Raw genomic sequence first — 18,833 nt, 5'->3', positions numbered from 1 at the left:
GAATGAATACAAATATGAGAAAATAAATGACAACATGGTGATATGTTTCATTCGCCTGTTATGCATTGGATATATGTAACCTTACAATAACCTATAAATGAATTTCTTCAAAGGCAGGTTACATATTTCATTTAGTCAATATCTCATTTTAGAACAAAACCCTCGTCCGTCTCTAATTCTCTGTTGACCATTTCACTCTCCCACAGCCATGATCACAGGTAAAGGATCAAGCTGAGAGAGCTTATTGTTCTTCAATACATTCCCCTGGAGCCCTGGGTCTTAGATGACCAGAGAAGAATATTGATCTTCATAAGGAAATGTTTTTGTTGTTAAATAACCACCACAGGAAATCCAATACAAGGTCCCGCCCTCTCGCTGTCATTTCACCTTCACCATGCTGCGAGAAAGCAGAGCAGTATATATGCCGCAGTTTATTGTGAGAAAGTAAATACGGTACATGTCAGTTAATGTTCAATTGGAAAACTGCCTTTGCATTATTGAGTGTTATTAACAGTGGGGGGGAGGGGGGGACTGACTCCTCTGTTAGAATGATCTGTTCCCTGAAGGCCTGAATTTGAGGCAGGCACAGAGAGAATGATTATGGATTGAATTCATGACCGCCTTCCTCTGGTTTCTGAACACTTCTTGTGCTGGCTGAATGAAGAACATTTCTCTCTCTTTAAAGCCTCTATTTACTCTCACAGTTCAGTTGGGAAATAGTGTTTCTCATTAGCCATGGAAGCTGCGGTCTCACGTCTCTGTATTGTCTGAGAATGAGGCGCCCGTTTCAGAAGATGCAAAGGCAGCCACCCCACTGCCCCGCCTACACCGACCAACGTTAAAACAAATGAAACAAATAGAAGTGAAACATTCACACTACTGCATGGCAATAGGGAAATCATTCTCTCCCTGCCTCCTTCCCTGCCTCCCACCCTCTCTCTCTCTCTCTCTCTCTCTCTCTCTACTGTCAAGGTCTTGGAACGGACCTCTAAGGCTGTTCAAGAGCAAGAAGGGAATATAAGGAGCTTCTGCACACACCTTAGTTAAACAGTTGACACAAGTGCAGTTTATTAGCCTGGGTGAACCCTTTGACATCTTTGTTTCTGTTTTCAGGCCTGTAGAGCCGCACAAAACTCCTACTAAAGCCTTTCCCTCCCGCTCTTTTATTCTCCCACTCTTAGACGCGTAAGCCTTATTACCCTCCGAACTGGATCATGAAACGTTGCTTTGAATCAGCCGCGCAGGCCTAGTGACCCACAATTCCTGTCTTGTTGTACCTCATTGCAAAGTTATCACTCATATCACTGAGGAGCAGGTTACGGCCCTGCAGGAAATAAAAATGACTGAGGAAATCTGTATCTAAAAAGCAGGAAAGATCGTACTTCTTTCTTTGAGGAAAATAACAGGATAATCATTTAGGACTCAAAGACAAAAAGTGCATATTGTGTTTTCTTCAAATGAAATGTAATGGCGCCTGCTTATCAGTATTCCTGCCTGTGATCTTCACTCGCCAATGAGGCAGTCTGGGTTGAATGCACTGCAGCAGTGGAGATGCAAGCGGGTAATGTTGCAGATAACACTGTTCTCACCTTTAGATAATTTTGTGGGTAGAATGTCAGATGATTGCTTATTATTGAACCGCTTTACAGTTGATCTGAATCTCATCAGCACTTAACCTCATTGTTCCAAGAGCAGAGGTGAGAGGAATGTCAATTGGAGTGTGTTTGTGTTCTCTGGCTTGGTTTCAGCTCTCTCTCTCTTTCCCATTCACACCCCCCGCCCCCCACACACACACACACACACACACACACGCACACTGCATGTGCACACACAGGCAAACACATTCAGTGCTCTCTATCCCTCACACAAACAAACACATCTTCATCTCCTCTCTCTCCCCACACACACATTCAGAATCTGTGGCTGTCTATGTGGTACAGAGAGCAGACGTAGGTCCATGAAAAATGCATGTCCCTTTGTGCGTTTCATATAAAACACTCATCGGGATTCCATTCCCATCTCAGCTGAAATACCGCACAGGAATTTCAATTACACTGGCAATTTGGGCGGCAGCATGAGGTTTGAATACACTGAACAAGAATATGGGATTCAGTGTCATCTTAATGAGAGGGTCACTGTCCTCTGTGGCTCTGTGGCCAACATTACAAAATACACTGTGACCTGCATTGGCTTGAAAATCCCATTGAGTACAATGGTAGAAGGATACGTTAGGGATTTACAGGAATAGTAAATCACCTTCAAGGCCACGCAGACCAACAGCTGACCCAAGAGACGAAGAGTTGGACACAGAGGAGAGACATTTACACTGAGCTATTTGTGGTTAACAAGTGTTTATTGCTCTTTCATTCTGACTTAAAATTCAACTATATTTGACCACATTTCAATATCCTCTCCTCAATCTACATAGAGCGACTTAACTGTATTATTTTCATATGTCTACCCATGAAAGCTAAATTAAAAACATTTTTTTGACTCAGGCACAAATACTTTATTTTGTGAAATCTCACAGAAATGACTTATTAAAAATAACACATTTTTCTAATGAATTGCCCCACATTTTGTTATACAGCAATTTTGCAATGTGCACTGACGTGTGTGTGTATCTGTGTTTGTTGTTCTTGACAGGAAAATCCCTACATGTGCAACAATGAATGTGACGCCACCACTGAGGAGCTGGCTCATCCTCCTGAGTTGATGTTTGACTTTGAGGGTCGCAACCCCACGACTTTTTGGCAGTCCACCTCATGGAAGAAATATCCAAAGCCCCTGCAGGTCAACATCACACTGTCATGGAACAAGACCATTGAGCTGACTGATGACATCGTCCTGACCTTTGAGTCTGGCCGACCTGAGCAGATGGTGCTGGAAAAGTCGCTCGACTATGGCCGTACCTGGACCCCATACCAGTTCTATGCCACTGACTGCCTTGACGCTTTTACTATGGAACCCAAAACAGTGAGCGATCTTACCCAGCGCACCCTGCTGGACATCATCTGCACTGAGGACTACTCCAGAGGCTACGTGTGGAAGAACGACAAGACCGTACGTTTTGAGATAAAGGACCGGTTTGCCCTCTTTGCCGGGCCTCGACTACACAACATGGCCTCTCTGTACGGCCAACTGGATACCACCAAGAATCTGAGGGACTTCTTTACCATCACTGACCTGAGGATAAAGTTGCTGAAGCCAGCCACAGGAGCCACCATGGTGGACGAGAACAACCTGTCCAGATATTTCTACGCAATCTCTGACATCAAAGTGCAGGGCAGGTAAGAGCTACATGTTCCTTTGTTGGTGGCTTTTGTTGATTATACAGGTGGATTGTACTGCTGCTGGTTTCAACTTTCAACTTCACATACATTAAAACAGATTAGCATCTCTTTCACTTTAGAGCCTAACCAAACCCCCTCTTCTGAAGCTAACTCCACCCAATGCTTGATTTTGAAAAATACCAAGAAGTGGGCTGAGAGCTGAGAGAAGGACTATTCACGCACACCGTGCTTCATGCCCATATACACTGGTATACACCAGAAAAAAGTGGTGTGGAATGGAATAAAGGTATCAATGGGTTGTTTGAGTGAGTGGTAATTATTCTACAGCATCAGCATAAACAAGTCATGTGCCAGTCAGCAGATCTTCTGCAAGTTTGTATACTCACAAACAAAGACAGCACATACTGATCAGCTTTCCATCAAGGAGAAAGGAAGAAGTCTGGGGAATAACCTGCAGAAATAATGAGTCGAAATGACAGGCGTTACAGTTGGCCAGCTCAGGAACCAACTTTCCCTTTGCTGGTAAAAACAACCACAACAGTTTACTTTGTTGTTTTTGTTTTCAGTGTTTGTTTCTCATGTGGTTGTGACTTTTAGAAGGCACAATACCATCAAGATAGCAGCAGACATTCCAAAAGACCAAATATGAACAAATGAATAAATGGAAGTATGTGGCTGTCGTCACAAAAAGCACCTTTGAAGTTTCAAAATGCTAAGAAAAAAGATATTCAATGTCTAAATTAAGCCGAGAATTGGTTGCTCACTGTTAATGGGGTCTACACTAAGTTCAACCCAGTTACTAAAATAAATCTGAGTGAAGGAAATCAGGGAACAGTCTGAGATATCTTTTAAACGCTGACCTGACAAAGACAGTAAAAAATAAGTTACTTCCTGTGAGCGATAATTGAAGTGAAGCTGTACCATGTGATTGTGTCTATTCTAACAGTTGTCTATTTTACTAGGTTTATTGCAACAATAGTGTCTTGTCAAATAATGCAAGTCCCATTTGTCTGGTCTTCACCAACAATCTCAACCATTTCTTTCTTCTAATTCTCCACAATGTTCAGATTTGTGCCTACTTTTCTTAGATCTATGAGAGAAAAAAAGAAAACATGTCAGGTTTGGTTTAATCTCTTTCCTTTTCAGATACAAGGTCATGGTTCTATTGTTTTCCCCATTTTAGAACCTTAATTCTGTTAAATTAAAATGTCCTGAACGTGTCAGTACCACAGCTGCCAATTTTGCAGGGCAGAATATTTCCAGTGAGTCATCAAAATGCTTGTGTGATTCTTGGGGAATGGAAACATTGTCGTTTCACAACACATGGAAATGGCCCACATGATGCTCATAAAGGCTCTACAGCTGCTCTGCAAATGGGGCCCATGTTGCTTGCTGCAGTTGGTTTATATGAGGATAACTAGGTTGGTAATGACCCATCAGATGGGGCCTAGGTGAATTGAAACAGTTAGTCCCTAATTAGAATTCAGTCGACTTCAGTGGGAGATTAGAACCATTAGCAATGTTGGCTAATTGGTAGGAGACTAATCTTGTAATTAAGAGCATTTGCGGCTGATTAAATGGTAATCATCAGGGACACGTCAGTAAAACACAGAGACGTTCAGAATTGCCAGGCTCTAGTTCCAAGTGTGGCCTTGTCCTGTTTATTAATGAGCACAATTGTTGTTTCATTTTTAAGTAAGATGCAATTTTCACTTTAAATAACTCACACCATCAGAAATCTGTACTTTCTTTAAAAAAAAAATGGACCAACTTGTCGACATCGTTTATTGATGTTTATGTTTTAGATGACATGCCATGTATTTCATAATGGTGGTGTGAGGGTGGCAATTTCAGCCCTATCAGACAGAGACGCAACAAACATCTCTAATATTCACCCTTACTGTAAACATGAAGTGAGTTCTAAATGACTAGACCTGCTGCCCAGCACAGACCAGCATCTCTCCCACAGATATCTTATTTGGTCATTCATTAGAAAGTAGAAGCAAAAGGTTGTATGAGGGAAAATAAGCTATTCTGACCAATTTTCCATCCTGCCCTTGGGCGTCAAATTCAATTTTCTACTAAAGGTTTGCAGTGAGAGAGAGAAGAAAATAAACATATGATTTCTGTCCAGGGGTGGATAAGTAACTCACTTGAAAGAGGGTGATAGAGGTGGGTGGGGAGAGACTGATTGGAGTTCCCATCAGCCTCAGCAGCCTCATGGCTACAACCAAATGTGGAAGCTTTATCACACACAATAGCCATCCTGTTCTAAAATACTCCATAAATGCTGATAAACGTTGACTCACACACACACACACACATACTGTACATACATACATACACATAGGGCTCAATATTTGCAATGTCAGGTAACTTGTGGATATGTTGATGAAAGTCAGGGCTCTAAACAGATGCCTGTATGATGTATACTGTAAATGCAATTGTTACACTATAGAAATGATTAAAAGAAACAAACCTATGTATTTTGATGTGTGTGTACATTTATAATGATCGTTATCTATTATATAAATAATAAATTTCAAGTTTTTAGTGCCTGCGGTGAGTTGAAGAAAAGAAAAGTCTGTTCACTAATAAAAGTAAATAAAATTTCATATACAGATAAATCCTGAGGAGCCTCAGATGTTGCACAACACAATAAACAAAGAATCACACTAGATTTCTCTTAATAATCTAAGAAGTTTCACAGAAAACAACTTTATAAAACTGGCTTTATGACACTGAGAATACCATTGCACTAAATTATTTTGGCAAATCTTCCAGTGTTGAGCTCCTGCATGATGGAAAATGTATGGTGGAAAAGTAAGAACATGGTGATTTGTTTTTCCGCTCCTGTTTGGAGTTTGTGTTTGTCATGCTATCGATTGCTAATGTTATTCTGCATCAACAGGAAATAGAAACCTTGAACTGTGCAGGCTCCCCTGCCTTTCACATCTCCGTTTCCATCATTCCTCACTTATTGATCAGATGTCTGCTCGTTAATTAAGACACGACCACTCCTGACTGGCTGCATGGTCAGAGCTGCACATCTGCAGGGTGCAGCAGGGCCTGGGAATGAGAGGCAGCTAATCCATAAGTGCTAATGTGCTATTTCTCTCTTCACCCATGTTATCCTCTATTTTTTTTCCACCCTCACCTTTCCTACTTCTCAGTTTCTTTCTCTTTCACTGCCTTTTTACCCAGTGTCCTGTGAGAGTGACCTTAAAAAACCAAACCGTCCAACATGGCTCAGTCCTTCACAGTATGAAAGTGTTGATTCTATGAACAATTAAATATTAAAAGAGGAATTCAATGTCGTGTTGACAGACATCAGCCCCTCTGATCTGACTAAGAACTTATGTATGGACTTCTTCTTGTTTCCCGATGGGGAGTTCAAGAGTGTATGCACCAGTTTGTCTGTTGTTGTTTTTCCTGTCAGTCATTCAGTTAGCTACAGTTTATGCATCAGCTATGCAACAGTGGATGGAAGTTTTCTGTCATAAAAGTCAAAAAATTCTATTCAAAAACTATTTTTAATGAAGTGACACATCTCCAAGTTGCAATGTTGTAATGTTACAACAACAGCAGTGTTTAAGTCAAAGACAGATGTTGAGGATGGAAACATCTGCATATAATGATCAGTTAGTACTGCTCATTTGCATACAGATGAGGCTTGACATTCATTAATTTATTTTATTTTACAAAATCTTCTTCTTTGTCATCTTTGTCATCTCAACCTTGCCTCTCTTACTTTATTTCCAAACCTGAGCTGTCCCTCACATTTGCTCATTTCTAATCATTTCTAATTCTAGTCCATCCTGGTCACTCCCAGTGTCCCTGTGCCAGCTCCAGCTCTGCCTCCACGCCATAAATCATTACAGGTCTTTTTATCCATTTTATTGTTCACATATCAAGTTTTCTTGACAAAAACGTGCCACGTCATTTTGCCTGGTGCAGTCATGCACTGCAGATGCTGCTTTCGAGCATGCAAAGAGTTCAGCGTGTCTAATATTAACGTGACTGCAGGCTCATGGAAATTAGAGAAAGATGTTTCGTTACCAACCGACTGTCTATGCTGACAAGTGTTAAACAAAAGCAACATTTCCAAGACAAAAGAAAAACATATTTTACCCTGAGCCCGCCCTCTGAGGTAGCCTTTACAGGAGAATTATTCATAGGCAATTTGGATACAAAAGAATAATCTTGAAGATAAAGTATGAAATATTTTACTGTTACATTATGCTCCCTAGTGGTTCCCTCGAGCCACAGACAAACCCTCTATCTCACTCTCCCGGTGGGAATCGTGAGCTCATAAAAGTGCTGTAGCCTCAATCTCTCTCTTTCTCACACACACACACACACACACACACACGCTCAGAGAGACAGAGACTCACATTTAAAAATGACTCTAAATATGTAGCTCCTTTGCCATGCATTTATAGAAGGAGCGTCATGCCTTATTGAAACACCTACAGAAGATGATGATAATAACCCCGAGGAAATCTTCAGCATGTGGTCTCCGATGGATGCACATAGACATCCAAGGAAAAAAGGTTGAAGCGACGTTGGATGTGTAATAACCCTGTGCCGTTCCCTGCACCACACACTGAAAGCACTCACATTTGAATATTGTTCCATCCTTTCCTTCTCTCACTGTTTGTGTCTCCTGCTCTGAAAGCAAAAAAGAAGATTGTTTAAGTGGCTCACTGGAATAAATGGCAGCACATTCATGACCAAATGAATACATGAATCATTCAATGTAAATACCAACATTATGGACATAGTCACCTGTATTCTGTTGTATGGCCATCAAGAGGAAAAAAGAAGCCTGACACCTACTTCCCATTTGATTTATAACATCAGTAAAAATCATCAGCACAGTAGAAATTATTTTGTAAATGTAAAAACAAAGCAGCTTATGCTTCAGGGAGTTTATGGAGTATACTTTAAAATCAGCGCTTCTCCAAGTTGCCACTAGACTGTCGTAATTGAGCAATGTTCTAATTACAGTAGAGACAGTGTCAGAAGTGTCAACCTGGGGCTCACGAGCTGACAGTGAACCCTGAGAACAACTGATCCATCCATAACGTAACCAAATGAAATGTAATGATCAGCCAAGTGTCACAGGTTACAGCACAGAACCCAGCGTCCAACAGTGTTTGAAAACAGTCGGGATGAAAGTGTTCCCGACCCACGTCTTTTATACTGAATTCTACCTTCAGAATTTTCACACGCAAAAAAAACGTCATCTCAACCTCATCTTTCAGCAGATTTCACTTCTCCTCCATTTAATGTTCGCTGCCTCAGGTGGATGTTTTTGTGATTTCAGGTGTAAAAATATCAGCCTATCAGCTTTAAAGTATTATGGTATAGAGTGAGGGCCTTTAAGTGATCATTTGCCTAGGTTTTCCATCTTCATCATTCAAGCAACAAGACACAGATTATGACAAATTTAACCTGAGGATTAATTTTAAATATCAGTATTTTCAGACCACACTCGGCTGAAGAAAGAGGTGAAAGGGTATAATTAAGGTGAATCTGCTACACACATATATCACATTTCTATATTGCATATGTCATAATGTACGCACATAAACCGTTTCATTCTCATCCAGCGTCTAACGTACAATACACACATTCTCTCTCAATACTCAACACACACACACACACACACACACATCAGCACCAAGCTGGTGCCCTGTGAACCGTGACAGCTGTAGTCAGCTTGATTGACAGAGTCTGAAAGTCAGGTTCAAGTGCAGGTTCGTGCAGCCCCCAGTGTTACTCTACAACCACCGAGCGGCTCTCGCTCCAGCTCTGCCAAACGCCTGCTCACTTATCTTCCACCAGATGTCTGTCACATGCTGCGATTTTTCCTGCCAGTCATCGCCTCGTCTCCAGCGTTTAATTAGTGCTCATTAAGGCCCAGGCTTTCTTTGTAAATAATACATTGGTGCCAGAGAAAATACGTCAACATAAACTGTCTCTGTGGAGGAGCCGCATCGGCCGCTCGCTGCACCTGCTGCACCATCGCGTCTTACATGTGGCACAACATACAAGGTTATTGTGGCTCTTTGCATTCAAATTGTGTCAAGGCTCGTCTGTATGTCCTCACCTGATTAATACAGAGCAAATCATAATTCATTCTCATCGCACGCCGTGGTGAATCTGCACTACAGTTTCTGCCATTCACCCATTCGTATCCATTCACTTGTAATCATACAGCATTTTCTAACACACGTTTTTCATATCCAAACACACGCTGCCCACAAAGCCATCAGGAGCAACATGTCTCTCCCAAGGATACATGGGATGGGATGTAGACTAGCCGGGAATGGAACCCACAACCTTCCAGTTGAAGGACGACTCGCTCCATCACTGAGCCTGAAACTGTTTTTTTTGTTTGTTTTTACTTTTTCTTTTTCTACTATTTGTTTCTACATTCAAACTGTAGTGGGTGAGTGTCTGCAGTAAGCAATTGCATACTTCTGAACACACACACACACACACACACAGTAGAGCGTGCAGCAGGGCTCAGATTTCCATATTAATGTATATATATATATGTGTGTATATATATATATATGATGGCTATATATATACATATATGTTTATAATATTTTTTCATGGCGTCTCAGTGGCTCAGTGACATCACATGAATGAAATGGCCCTCCACTGTGCAGGCTGTGGTAGAACGAGGGTGGAGGGGGGTTGGAGGTAGACATTAGCATACAGTATGCCTACATCAGTGCACAACCTCAATAATAAGCCCTGTCATTGAAACAAATCACAGTCTTCCAGTGGCACTTGTCCCAGCCAAGCAAATTCAAATTTCATTTTGCCTCGGCAGAAAATTGGAGCAGGGGGATTTAACTTGTAATCCACTCCTAATATTTCTCCAACAATTTAGCGAGCTCTGGTGGGGCTGCTTTATATTTCGATGGCGCGATGCAAACAATTTGCCTGAGATGTATTGCATTACGTCCCAAAGAATGGCAAAATTGGCCACAGCACAGAGCGACAAAAACAAGCCTAATCAGACTCTTCAATTTCACGGTGACACAGCCCGGGGTAATGAGGTGACTCTGCAGACTCTGCCCTCTCCTCCTGGAAAAGTTCAATGCCATCTGAAAAGGTGAGGAGTCCGTGTACAGGACTGCTCTCAAATGAGCCGGATTGTCTTCATTCCTGCTCAAAAAGCTGTTGTTAAAGTAGGAAAAGAGTCATTTTACTCTTCCTGCAAATGTGCATCTTCATGACTTTGAAAGACAACCTGGAAGCATGGCATTAATTAGTAATATATGTTTTTAATTCACAGTAATGAACCTAAAAAGTCCTAATCAAGTCTAATCAAGTGTAAGCAAAGCACATAACACTTTGTATGCCCTTTCACTTGAACATTTCCAGGGAAGTTTATTTATAACATGTGTATAAAATCAGCAGCTCTGAGACTTCAATACTGGGGTTATCAGTTTCCCCCGCCCCCAAGATCAATCTTACCTTTTTTCTGTTGTTGTAGCGATCTATAATAAAAAATTTAAAATAAAACCTGAAACTTTAAGCACCAAATTCTATTTGGAAAGAGAGTCAAAATGTCAGGAGTAATTAGATAAGTGAGGATATTTCACAACGTAACATTATACTGGGCATCGACTTTGTCCATACAAATAAAATTGAAAATTTAAGTGAAAAGTGTTGAAACTTTAAGAGTGGGTTTAGTTTAAACTCTGTAGACCTTGCAGACAACTTGAAAGTACTGAATAGTCTGTAACATAGCAACAGGTAAAATGTATTTTGGCCCAAAGGCCTTTGTGCAAACCACATGGTATTTACTGGACTTTGGACGAGAGAAACAGTGTAATAACTGATTTCTAACCAATCTCAAAAAAACACGATGGCAAAGCCTGCAAAGGAAAAAACGGATGTTTAATAAATCCTCGTTAATCATAAAACGTTTCAATCCTGAAATGTTGGGATGATGGCAGGTTTGTGATTAGTTTGCTTTTAAGATTTGAGGAAGGAGAACGCACCAACATGTCCAGGGTTATTATAATTTATTTTTATATTACTAAAGCTCTGACTGCTGAAGCCTATTGTATTTAAATTTCACCAAACAAAGCTGAGTCTGCTAATGTTAGTGCACTGGACTAAGTCCTTTCCCAATAACAACATGGAGGCATGTAAAACGTATATTTCTCCCAAAATAAAACACCTGTAAGGAGACGAAATAAACATCCACATAGAATAGAAGCAGCTCTCATAATTAGCGGTCCTTCATGTCATTTCTCCCTTTTCGTGCACATTGCTGGCAGGTTTTTCTCTTCTCTGTCCGCGTAAGACACTGACATTCACCTGAAACTTTCAGCGAGGTCAAAGTGTCAGAATGTGAGCGCTTGAGTTCCATTAAACCTCGGAATGTATTTATACAGCGTGGAAGCACATTACAAGTCCTGACCATGGGCACCTTGTACGAGGAAGAGGTCAAATATAGGGCTGAAGGAGACTGGTTTGCTGAGTCATATCACTCAGTGTGTAATGGCTTTACATTTTAAAATAGCCTACAAGCTTTCCAGCAGGAAAATCTGCATAAACATGAACAGGACTCAGACAATTTATATTTTCAGGTCAGAAAATATTCCCTTTAATTGTCTGAATCCTCGTATACACAGTAGACGTTTATCAGATAGAGTGTATCTTAGGCTTTATGGTTTCATTTAAAAGTGGCATTTTCAGATGAGCGTTCAGTTTCAGAAGTAATGTATTCATACTAACACACCAGCGGATCATCTGCCTCCATCTTGTCCTCTCCCTTGTGTCCTCTTCTGTCCTCATGTCGTCCTTCACAACATCCAAGAACCTTCTCTTTCGCCTTCCTCTTCCATCTTCAACATCCTTTGTCCAACATAACCACTGTCCCTCCTCTGCACGCGACCAAACCATCTCAACCCTCACTCTTCTACGTTGTCTCCAAACAGTTCAACCTCAACTGTCCCTGGATTATATGCTCATTTCTAATCCTGTCCATCCCGGTCACTCTCAATGAAAATCTCAGCATCTTCAGCTCTGTCACCTTGAACTTCGTGCCTTCACTTATACTAACACATCTAAACCAAACACAGAACACATGTCATGTGACCATAACGACATTGACATGCTGGTGTAAATCCTAAAAGTTGCCTTTCTCCTTGGGAGTTGTTTTCTCAGTGTCAAGAGAGATCAACTCATGAGAAGCAAAAATGGATAAAAGTTCAACTATATTTAATCACATTTTTATTCAAATGACTGTTGGCTTGTGTCTGATAAGAAAACATCAGAAAACAAAATCCAGGATTCTCAGTTTCTTCTGAATCTGTCTGATTCATGAGACGTAAATCTAACTTCTCAGCTTTTTGGGAACTTTAAAATGATGTGGACGGCAGGAGGATCCAGAGCCCGATTTATCCACATTATCGCCCATAACACTTTACATGAACTGTGGGCGGGACTTTTGTTGAAGAAGAGCCAGTGTTTTCACTGATAACTGGAAGCTAATCATGCTAATCACTGGCCGCTGTCCCTGGTTAGGCTTTTCTAAAAAAAGTAAAGTAAAGATAAAATTATAATTTAATAAACAATGTCACCATTCATAAAAATATCTAAAATTACAATATTCACATTACATGTAATTATTGATGAGCTGACTTCCTGCACTGATCCCGTCATACATGTTACAGCCACTTTGACACTTTCTCAGAAAAGACTTAATGATTTGTGTGTTTTTTTAATGGAAGAACATTCTCATAAAAAACTGTTTAATGTGACAAGATCTGAAACTTAAGTATCTGTGTGGAATCCAGCCATCATTTATTTGACTATTATTATCTGTGACTTATTAAAAAATGTCTCACATGGAAAAAAAACTGTGGTTTATTCAACTTTGCAACTATAAAGTGAGACAGCAGTCAAACACAGTTGATCCACAACCACATTTAAACCTCATTTAAAATCAAGCAAACAAGTGCATGAAGTTTCAGGTGTTTCAGGTGTGATTGTTGAAAAATTGTATTCTAACGAACAAGTCTGTTAGATTTTTTACCCACTCCTTACACTGACTGTGAACTGGTCCAGAAGGTAATGCAACACATGACCATCACACACTGTCTAAGGTTGAAAACACACTCACTTTTACACTTTTGGAACATTCACAGTGTCCATGTATTTAAACTGCATCACCTGCAGAAAACCCTCACAGAAGAACATGAAACTCCACAGAGGAAGAGTCTCGGCCAACCTGGCTTTGAATCATGAGAATCTTACAGAATAACTATATGCATCATCAAGTTATTTTCCAGCTTTCAGTTTGAAAATTAGTGACTGAAAGTTTCCTCTAACCTTTCACTTCAGTCTCCCTTTCTTTGAGCTTCTTTTTTAACAAGTTCTGTGCACCTCTCTTGTCATGAATCAGAGATGCAAGGAGCTGTCACAGGAATGGAAAGCTGTGTTAGACACGTTGGGTCTGTCAGAATAGTGCAGGGAGCAGCCAGAAGAAGAGATACAGGGCAGTGCAGCTGTCTTCCTCCACGATAACACACTGTCGACCTGAAAACCTCACATTTTCTTCATTATATAGAGATTGGGTCATGGTTTCATTTGTAGCGTACACAGGCCAAAGAAATCGATATTTGTATAATTGCCATATGACGATGTAGATTATCTCATAGTCAGGCTTTTCAATATTAAATAAAAAGCCAGGAGCATCAAGACCAGATAAATAAGTAAAAATGAACATTGGTACATATTAATTCATTTAGCCGTGCTAATAATAGGTCGGTCTATTTAAAGTTTATTTTTTTTTACTGGTTTTATGTGCTTCTGTCTGCTGTCTGTGACATTCCTGCCTCCAGACCGTCCACTACAAAGAAGATAAATTCCTTTGTGCCGTTTGAAACCTCTCATTCACAGAAAGTTCAGCAGCAATATCTCTTTCCACCGTTAATGTTGTGGACGCTCTGAACTGTTCACAGACCTCGCTGTGAGAAAATTTAATTGAAGAAATAGCCCCCATGGAAACGGGTGAGACCATGTCCAGTGGATAATTCAATAGTTTTACTTCTGCACAAAGATGCCACTGTCAATTTCTTTAAAACATGTTCAGTGATATGAGCTCCACAGGCTCAATTGTATTTGGCTCTGTTGTACTTGGGGGTGGGCAGGAATCTTCGACGTAAACTCACAAACCCTAAACAAAGACAACCTAATGTACAATGAGCCTTTGAAATTAAAATCAGAATTAATTTCACCAAATCACAACATGCACTATTTCAAGGCACTTCACAACGTAAGGCAGAGACCTTACAATATTATAGAGGGAAGAGAAACCCAGGAGTTCACACAATGAGCACGAGCACGAGGCATCAGAGGAGAGAGAAAACACAGAAGAAGAAATCTCTGACAGATCCAGACTCAAGAATATGCAGCATCTGCCTCGACCGACTGTGGTAAAAGGAAAAATGGGGGAGAAAAAGAAAGAGGGAGGCGAAGTAGAGACAGAAGAGTGAGACCAGGGGCAGATACAGCTGCCTTCATGGTCACATCATCAGTTGCATTGCATTACGTTCAGTAATATCAGTTATTTTAGTTTTATATTGATACATGAATAAATTAAGGCTTCATTTCAAACATGAGAATATAATACATTTAAAAACAAGGAAACTAAACACACAAAATTGTGGAGAAAAAAACCCTCACCCCCAAAAAAGAAAGAAATACATTTGTTTACATATAAACTATATAAATTATGTGTGTGTGTGTGTAAAGTAAATGTAAGTAAAAGTCTGTATATGAAACACTTTTTGTCTTATTTGTTGAAAACCTCTTCACATACCATGCTTTTTATTGTCATATTCTAATAAACACAATCGATCATTGAGTTTGGATGATATGGAATGGTTGGCTGCCGCTGACCGTCCTGCCTTTGCTCTCAAAAAAAAAACAATAACCAGAGATTAATGAAAAAGTGAAAAATTCACAGTTCCACCACAGAAGATTTGATTTGAGGACGACTGAAGCGGTGTAACCTGCTCTTTGTTGCTGTTGCACATTTACAGACCCAACAGCTTCAGTCCTTTTACATAACATGAAAACTTACTCACATCTCCACCATAACCTCATTCATTTTAATTGTCTCTAAGAGAAGGAAAAGAGCTGCTTTCCAGTGTCTCCTCCGGGACGGTCTCTTGTTTGGATAATGGATAATAGCAGTTGCTACTGGGCTGAACACAGTATAAAAGGTCATTAAAACTTTATAAAACGTGTCTTTGTAATGGTGCCAGTTCAAAGAGGGTGGACATGCAGGGGGATCGTGTTCCCCTTGTGACCCAAACCAGGGACAGAGAAACTCTCAGATTTCAATATGACAATGCCAGCGGCAAAAGCATCACATCCCCAAACTCCCCCGAGCCCACGTTCTCCACTCTATCAGCGCGCAACCTACACCGGTTGGGCCCAATGATCCAGATTTTGCTGGTTTTTAATTAAGTGGAAGGTCAAATCTCATCACTCGTGACTTCAGGGAGCTGCAGCTGTCTGCACGGCAGAAGAGCTACAGCCAGTCATTAATTTTATGGAGCAGGGACTTTAATTGATTAAAAAGTTAAGGACTAGAGGGACGATGTGGTGAGAGGCACATAGTGTTTAGCTGCTGTGATGTGGGCTCATGCAGCTGCATCCACTAGTGTGAGACCGTGCTTAACCTGAGGAAAGATGATGATTGTTTTCTTTTAAGTAATCACTTTATACTTTAATATGGCTATTACTGCAGGGGAAGCATGGATGTTTTGTTTGTATGATCATTTTGAGTATGATGTACTTTGAATCTCTAAAAATAGAACCAGAACACCTGAATCTGTTATTTCTATTACCGTTTGAATTAGGGAGGCAGAATGTTGGACTTTGCACAGCCAATGAAAAGCAGCTGCCGTCCAGACATTTATGAACTTTTCACACAAATTGAGAGAGGGTAAAAGTGCCCATTAGAACAAGAAACTATATTTGAAGTATGTCCAGGAGAGGTGAATAAAATAAAAAATGAAATAAAATTGGAATCAATAAAATAGCAGGAGAACAAGGCATTACATTATCATTTGATTGACACCTCTACAAAATCTGGCAGCAAAGGTTCCACATATTTGACCCATAGTCCATAACATAAGAAAGTAATGTCCTCCATAACATGCGAGGTTTCTATATTTATCCATTCTTGTATTGTGGGAGTAACCAGCGTCTTGTGAGTGCTTTTCTACACGCGTGTATTCATCAGCTCGCCTCGCTTTAAAATAATTAATTATTGGCATAGATGATTTATAACTACATAAAGGCTTTTCATTGCTAGATATCCACTACTTTGATTTTGTAATTGTAGATTTGTAGAACTTTACTGATTCAAAAACCCGGACATTTTTGAAGTAGAAATTCTCAAGTAGAACATGGTATAGTTATACATTATATAATGTGAGATGCCACTGTAAGGCCAGGAAGTCAATTAGAATGGATGTATTTCTGACTGCTGTTCACTGATGATTGTATGCAACAGATACGCAGCTCCTCTGCATCAAACGGGAGGAATCCTCGCTTGGAAGCACTTTGTAAAAACAAACATCGGCATGATATGAAACCATGAGCCTCCCGAGCCTCTGGGGAGGGTTTCTGTGTCTGGTCTTCTATCGTCCTCCATTCCTAACGCTATAAAACCCCCCCCCACTAATTTCCCAATCAGCTGAGGTCACCGATTGTAACCTTTTACCCCCTTAGGAGCAGGGATCAGATACAGTGGATTATATTTGGAATCAAGTGGAATATGAAACTGTAATATCTCATGTGACAACAAACACTGGCTGTTCTCCCTCCGGTTAAACTCTTTCTTTACTGGAAGTAAACACAACGTCCGCTGAAATCAAAAAGCTTATATTCTGCGCGTACGCGCTTTACTCTCTGCCCACTCAGGTTTTTAGGTCTACACGAGTGAGACTCAAACTGCAGCCAATTTGTTCTTTTTTCCAAAGGGTTGGAAATACAAGTACGTTTATTTTTTGTGGTCAAAAAGGAGTGGTGGGCTCGCTGGTGCGCTGGCAGCCGTCAGGGCTTCTCCCTGCTGCTGTCAGTAGAATCCGTCAACACGGTTTCATGTCTAATAAAGTACCTCCACTGACTGGTAGGCTTTCTTCCCTCAGCAAGTAACAAAGTCATTTTAATGAAAATAGTTTAAAAAAGTGAATTTCTTAAGATATGATCAGGTCACTGTTTTGTGCTCAGTTAGTGAAACATACAGTGTCTTTCATTTGTGTGGCAAACATTACTTTATTACACCTGGGTTAGGGTTAGCGACAAATGAGGCCTTGTTTTTGATTCGTTTACTTTTTTGTTTAGGGAGAGCATAATGGATCTTTGTGGAGACATGATCCAAGTCAGATAACCCACCAGGATTTCAATTTACCCCCGTCAAAAATGTTGAGATGCACAAATAATCAGCACGCTCCCTCTAGAGGGCATTGATTCAATAGGTTCAGAATGAGACCGATTCATCCATGTCCCTGTCTTCTGTTGTTATCTCTCTGTCTCAGATGCAAGTGCAACCTGCATGCCAACAGCTGTGTGTTTGACAAGGGGAAGCTGGGCTGCGAGTGCGAACACAACACCACGGGGCCAGACTGTAGCCGCTGTAAGCGCCACTACCATGGAAGAGCCTGGAGTGTGGGCTCCTACCTCCCGATACCCAAAGGAACTGCAAATATATGTAAGTCTTTCAATGTTGTTGTTTTGCTTGCCTTTGGGGTATTTATGCACCTCGTAGCATCTTTGTCTCTGGGTAGCATCTCTTTCAAATGTAGCCCTGAGAACTGTCTTACTGTCTTTGGTTTGGTAAAGGCAGGATGTTAAATGAACAGGTCTGACATGGATGTTCATTCATTCATTCATTCATCCATTCATTCATTGTCTAGCAATTTATCCTTCACATGAGGTTCACGGAGGTTGCTGGAGCCAATCCCAGCTGACACAGTGTGAACAGAGACAAGCAACCATTCACTCTGACATTCACAACTATTCACAGTGTCCAATTCTGCATGTTTTTCAACTGTGGGAGGAAAACGGAGAACCCAGAGAAAACCCACTAGTGCACAGGGCGAACATGCAAACTCCACACACAAAGGCCCTCGTCTGAACTGGGTCGCAAACCCAGTCTTTGTGCTGTAAGCCCCTGACGTGGGTATAAACATGACATATAATTAGAAAAGATATCATTTGGCTGGGAATAAGGGAAGGATTTTCAAATCTGACTTGACTTTAAAAAGGTGGGAGACCACAGACACAACAAAACTGATTAACTGATTTTCAATGTTTTAATCCCAAGAAAGCACGGACGAGATGATCCAGTGAAGACTCAGGACCACACACTTGGTGTTTAATCAAACAATGTCAGGGAGGCCATTCCAGGGATTTTGGGGTCTCACATAAACCTGTGTGATTTAACGTGACTTCAGAAAATAAACACATTTTAACCCAACT

General features: G+C 40.6%; 1 protein-coding gene across 3 annotated transcripts in view; it reads left to right on the top strand.

Moving 5' to 3' along the window:
- LOC122768699 (netrin-G1-like) overlaps positions 1 to 18,833 on the top strand; it is a 60,814-nt gene that overhangs the window by 24,785 nt on the left and 17,196 nt on the right. For all 3 annotated transcript variants that reach the window (XM_044024997.1, XM_044025087.1, XM_044024922.1), the window contains exons 3-4: positions 2,647 to 3,290; positions 17,891 to 18,063. In XM_044024997.1, coding sequence (XP_043880932.1) covers positions 2,647 to 3,290; positions 17,891 to 18,063 — 817 coding nt within the window. The remainder of the gene's footprint in view (positions 1 to 2,646; positions 3,291 to 17,890; positions 18,064 to 18,833) is intronic.

The sequence above is a fragment of the Solea senegalensis genome, linkage group LG1 (assembly GCF_019176455.1).
Source record: "Solea senegalensis isolate Sse05_10M linkage group LG1, IFAPA_SoseM_1, whole genome shotgun sequence".
Taxonomy (NCBI): domain Eukaryota; kingdom Metazoa; phylum Chordata; class Actinopteri; order Pleuronectiformes; family Soleidae; genus Solea; species Solea senegalensis.
The sequence above is the reverse complement of the archived record's forward strand: the minus strand, read 5'-3'. Positions and strand labels throughout refer to the sequence as shown.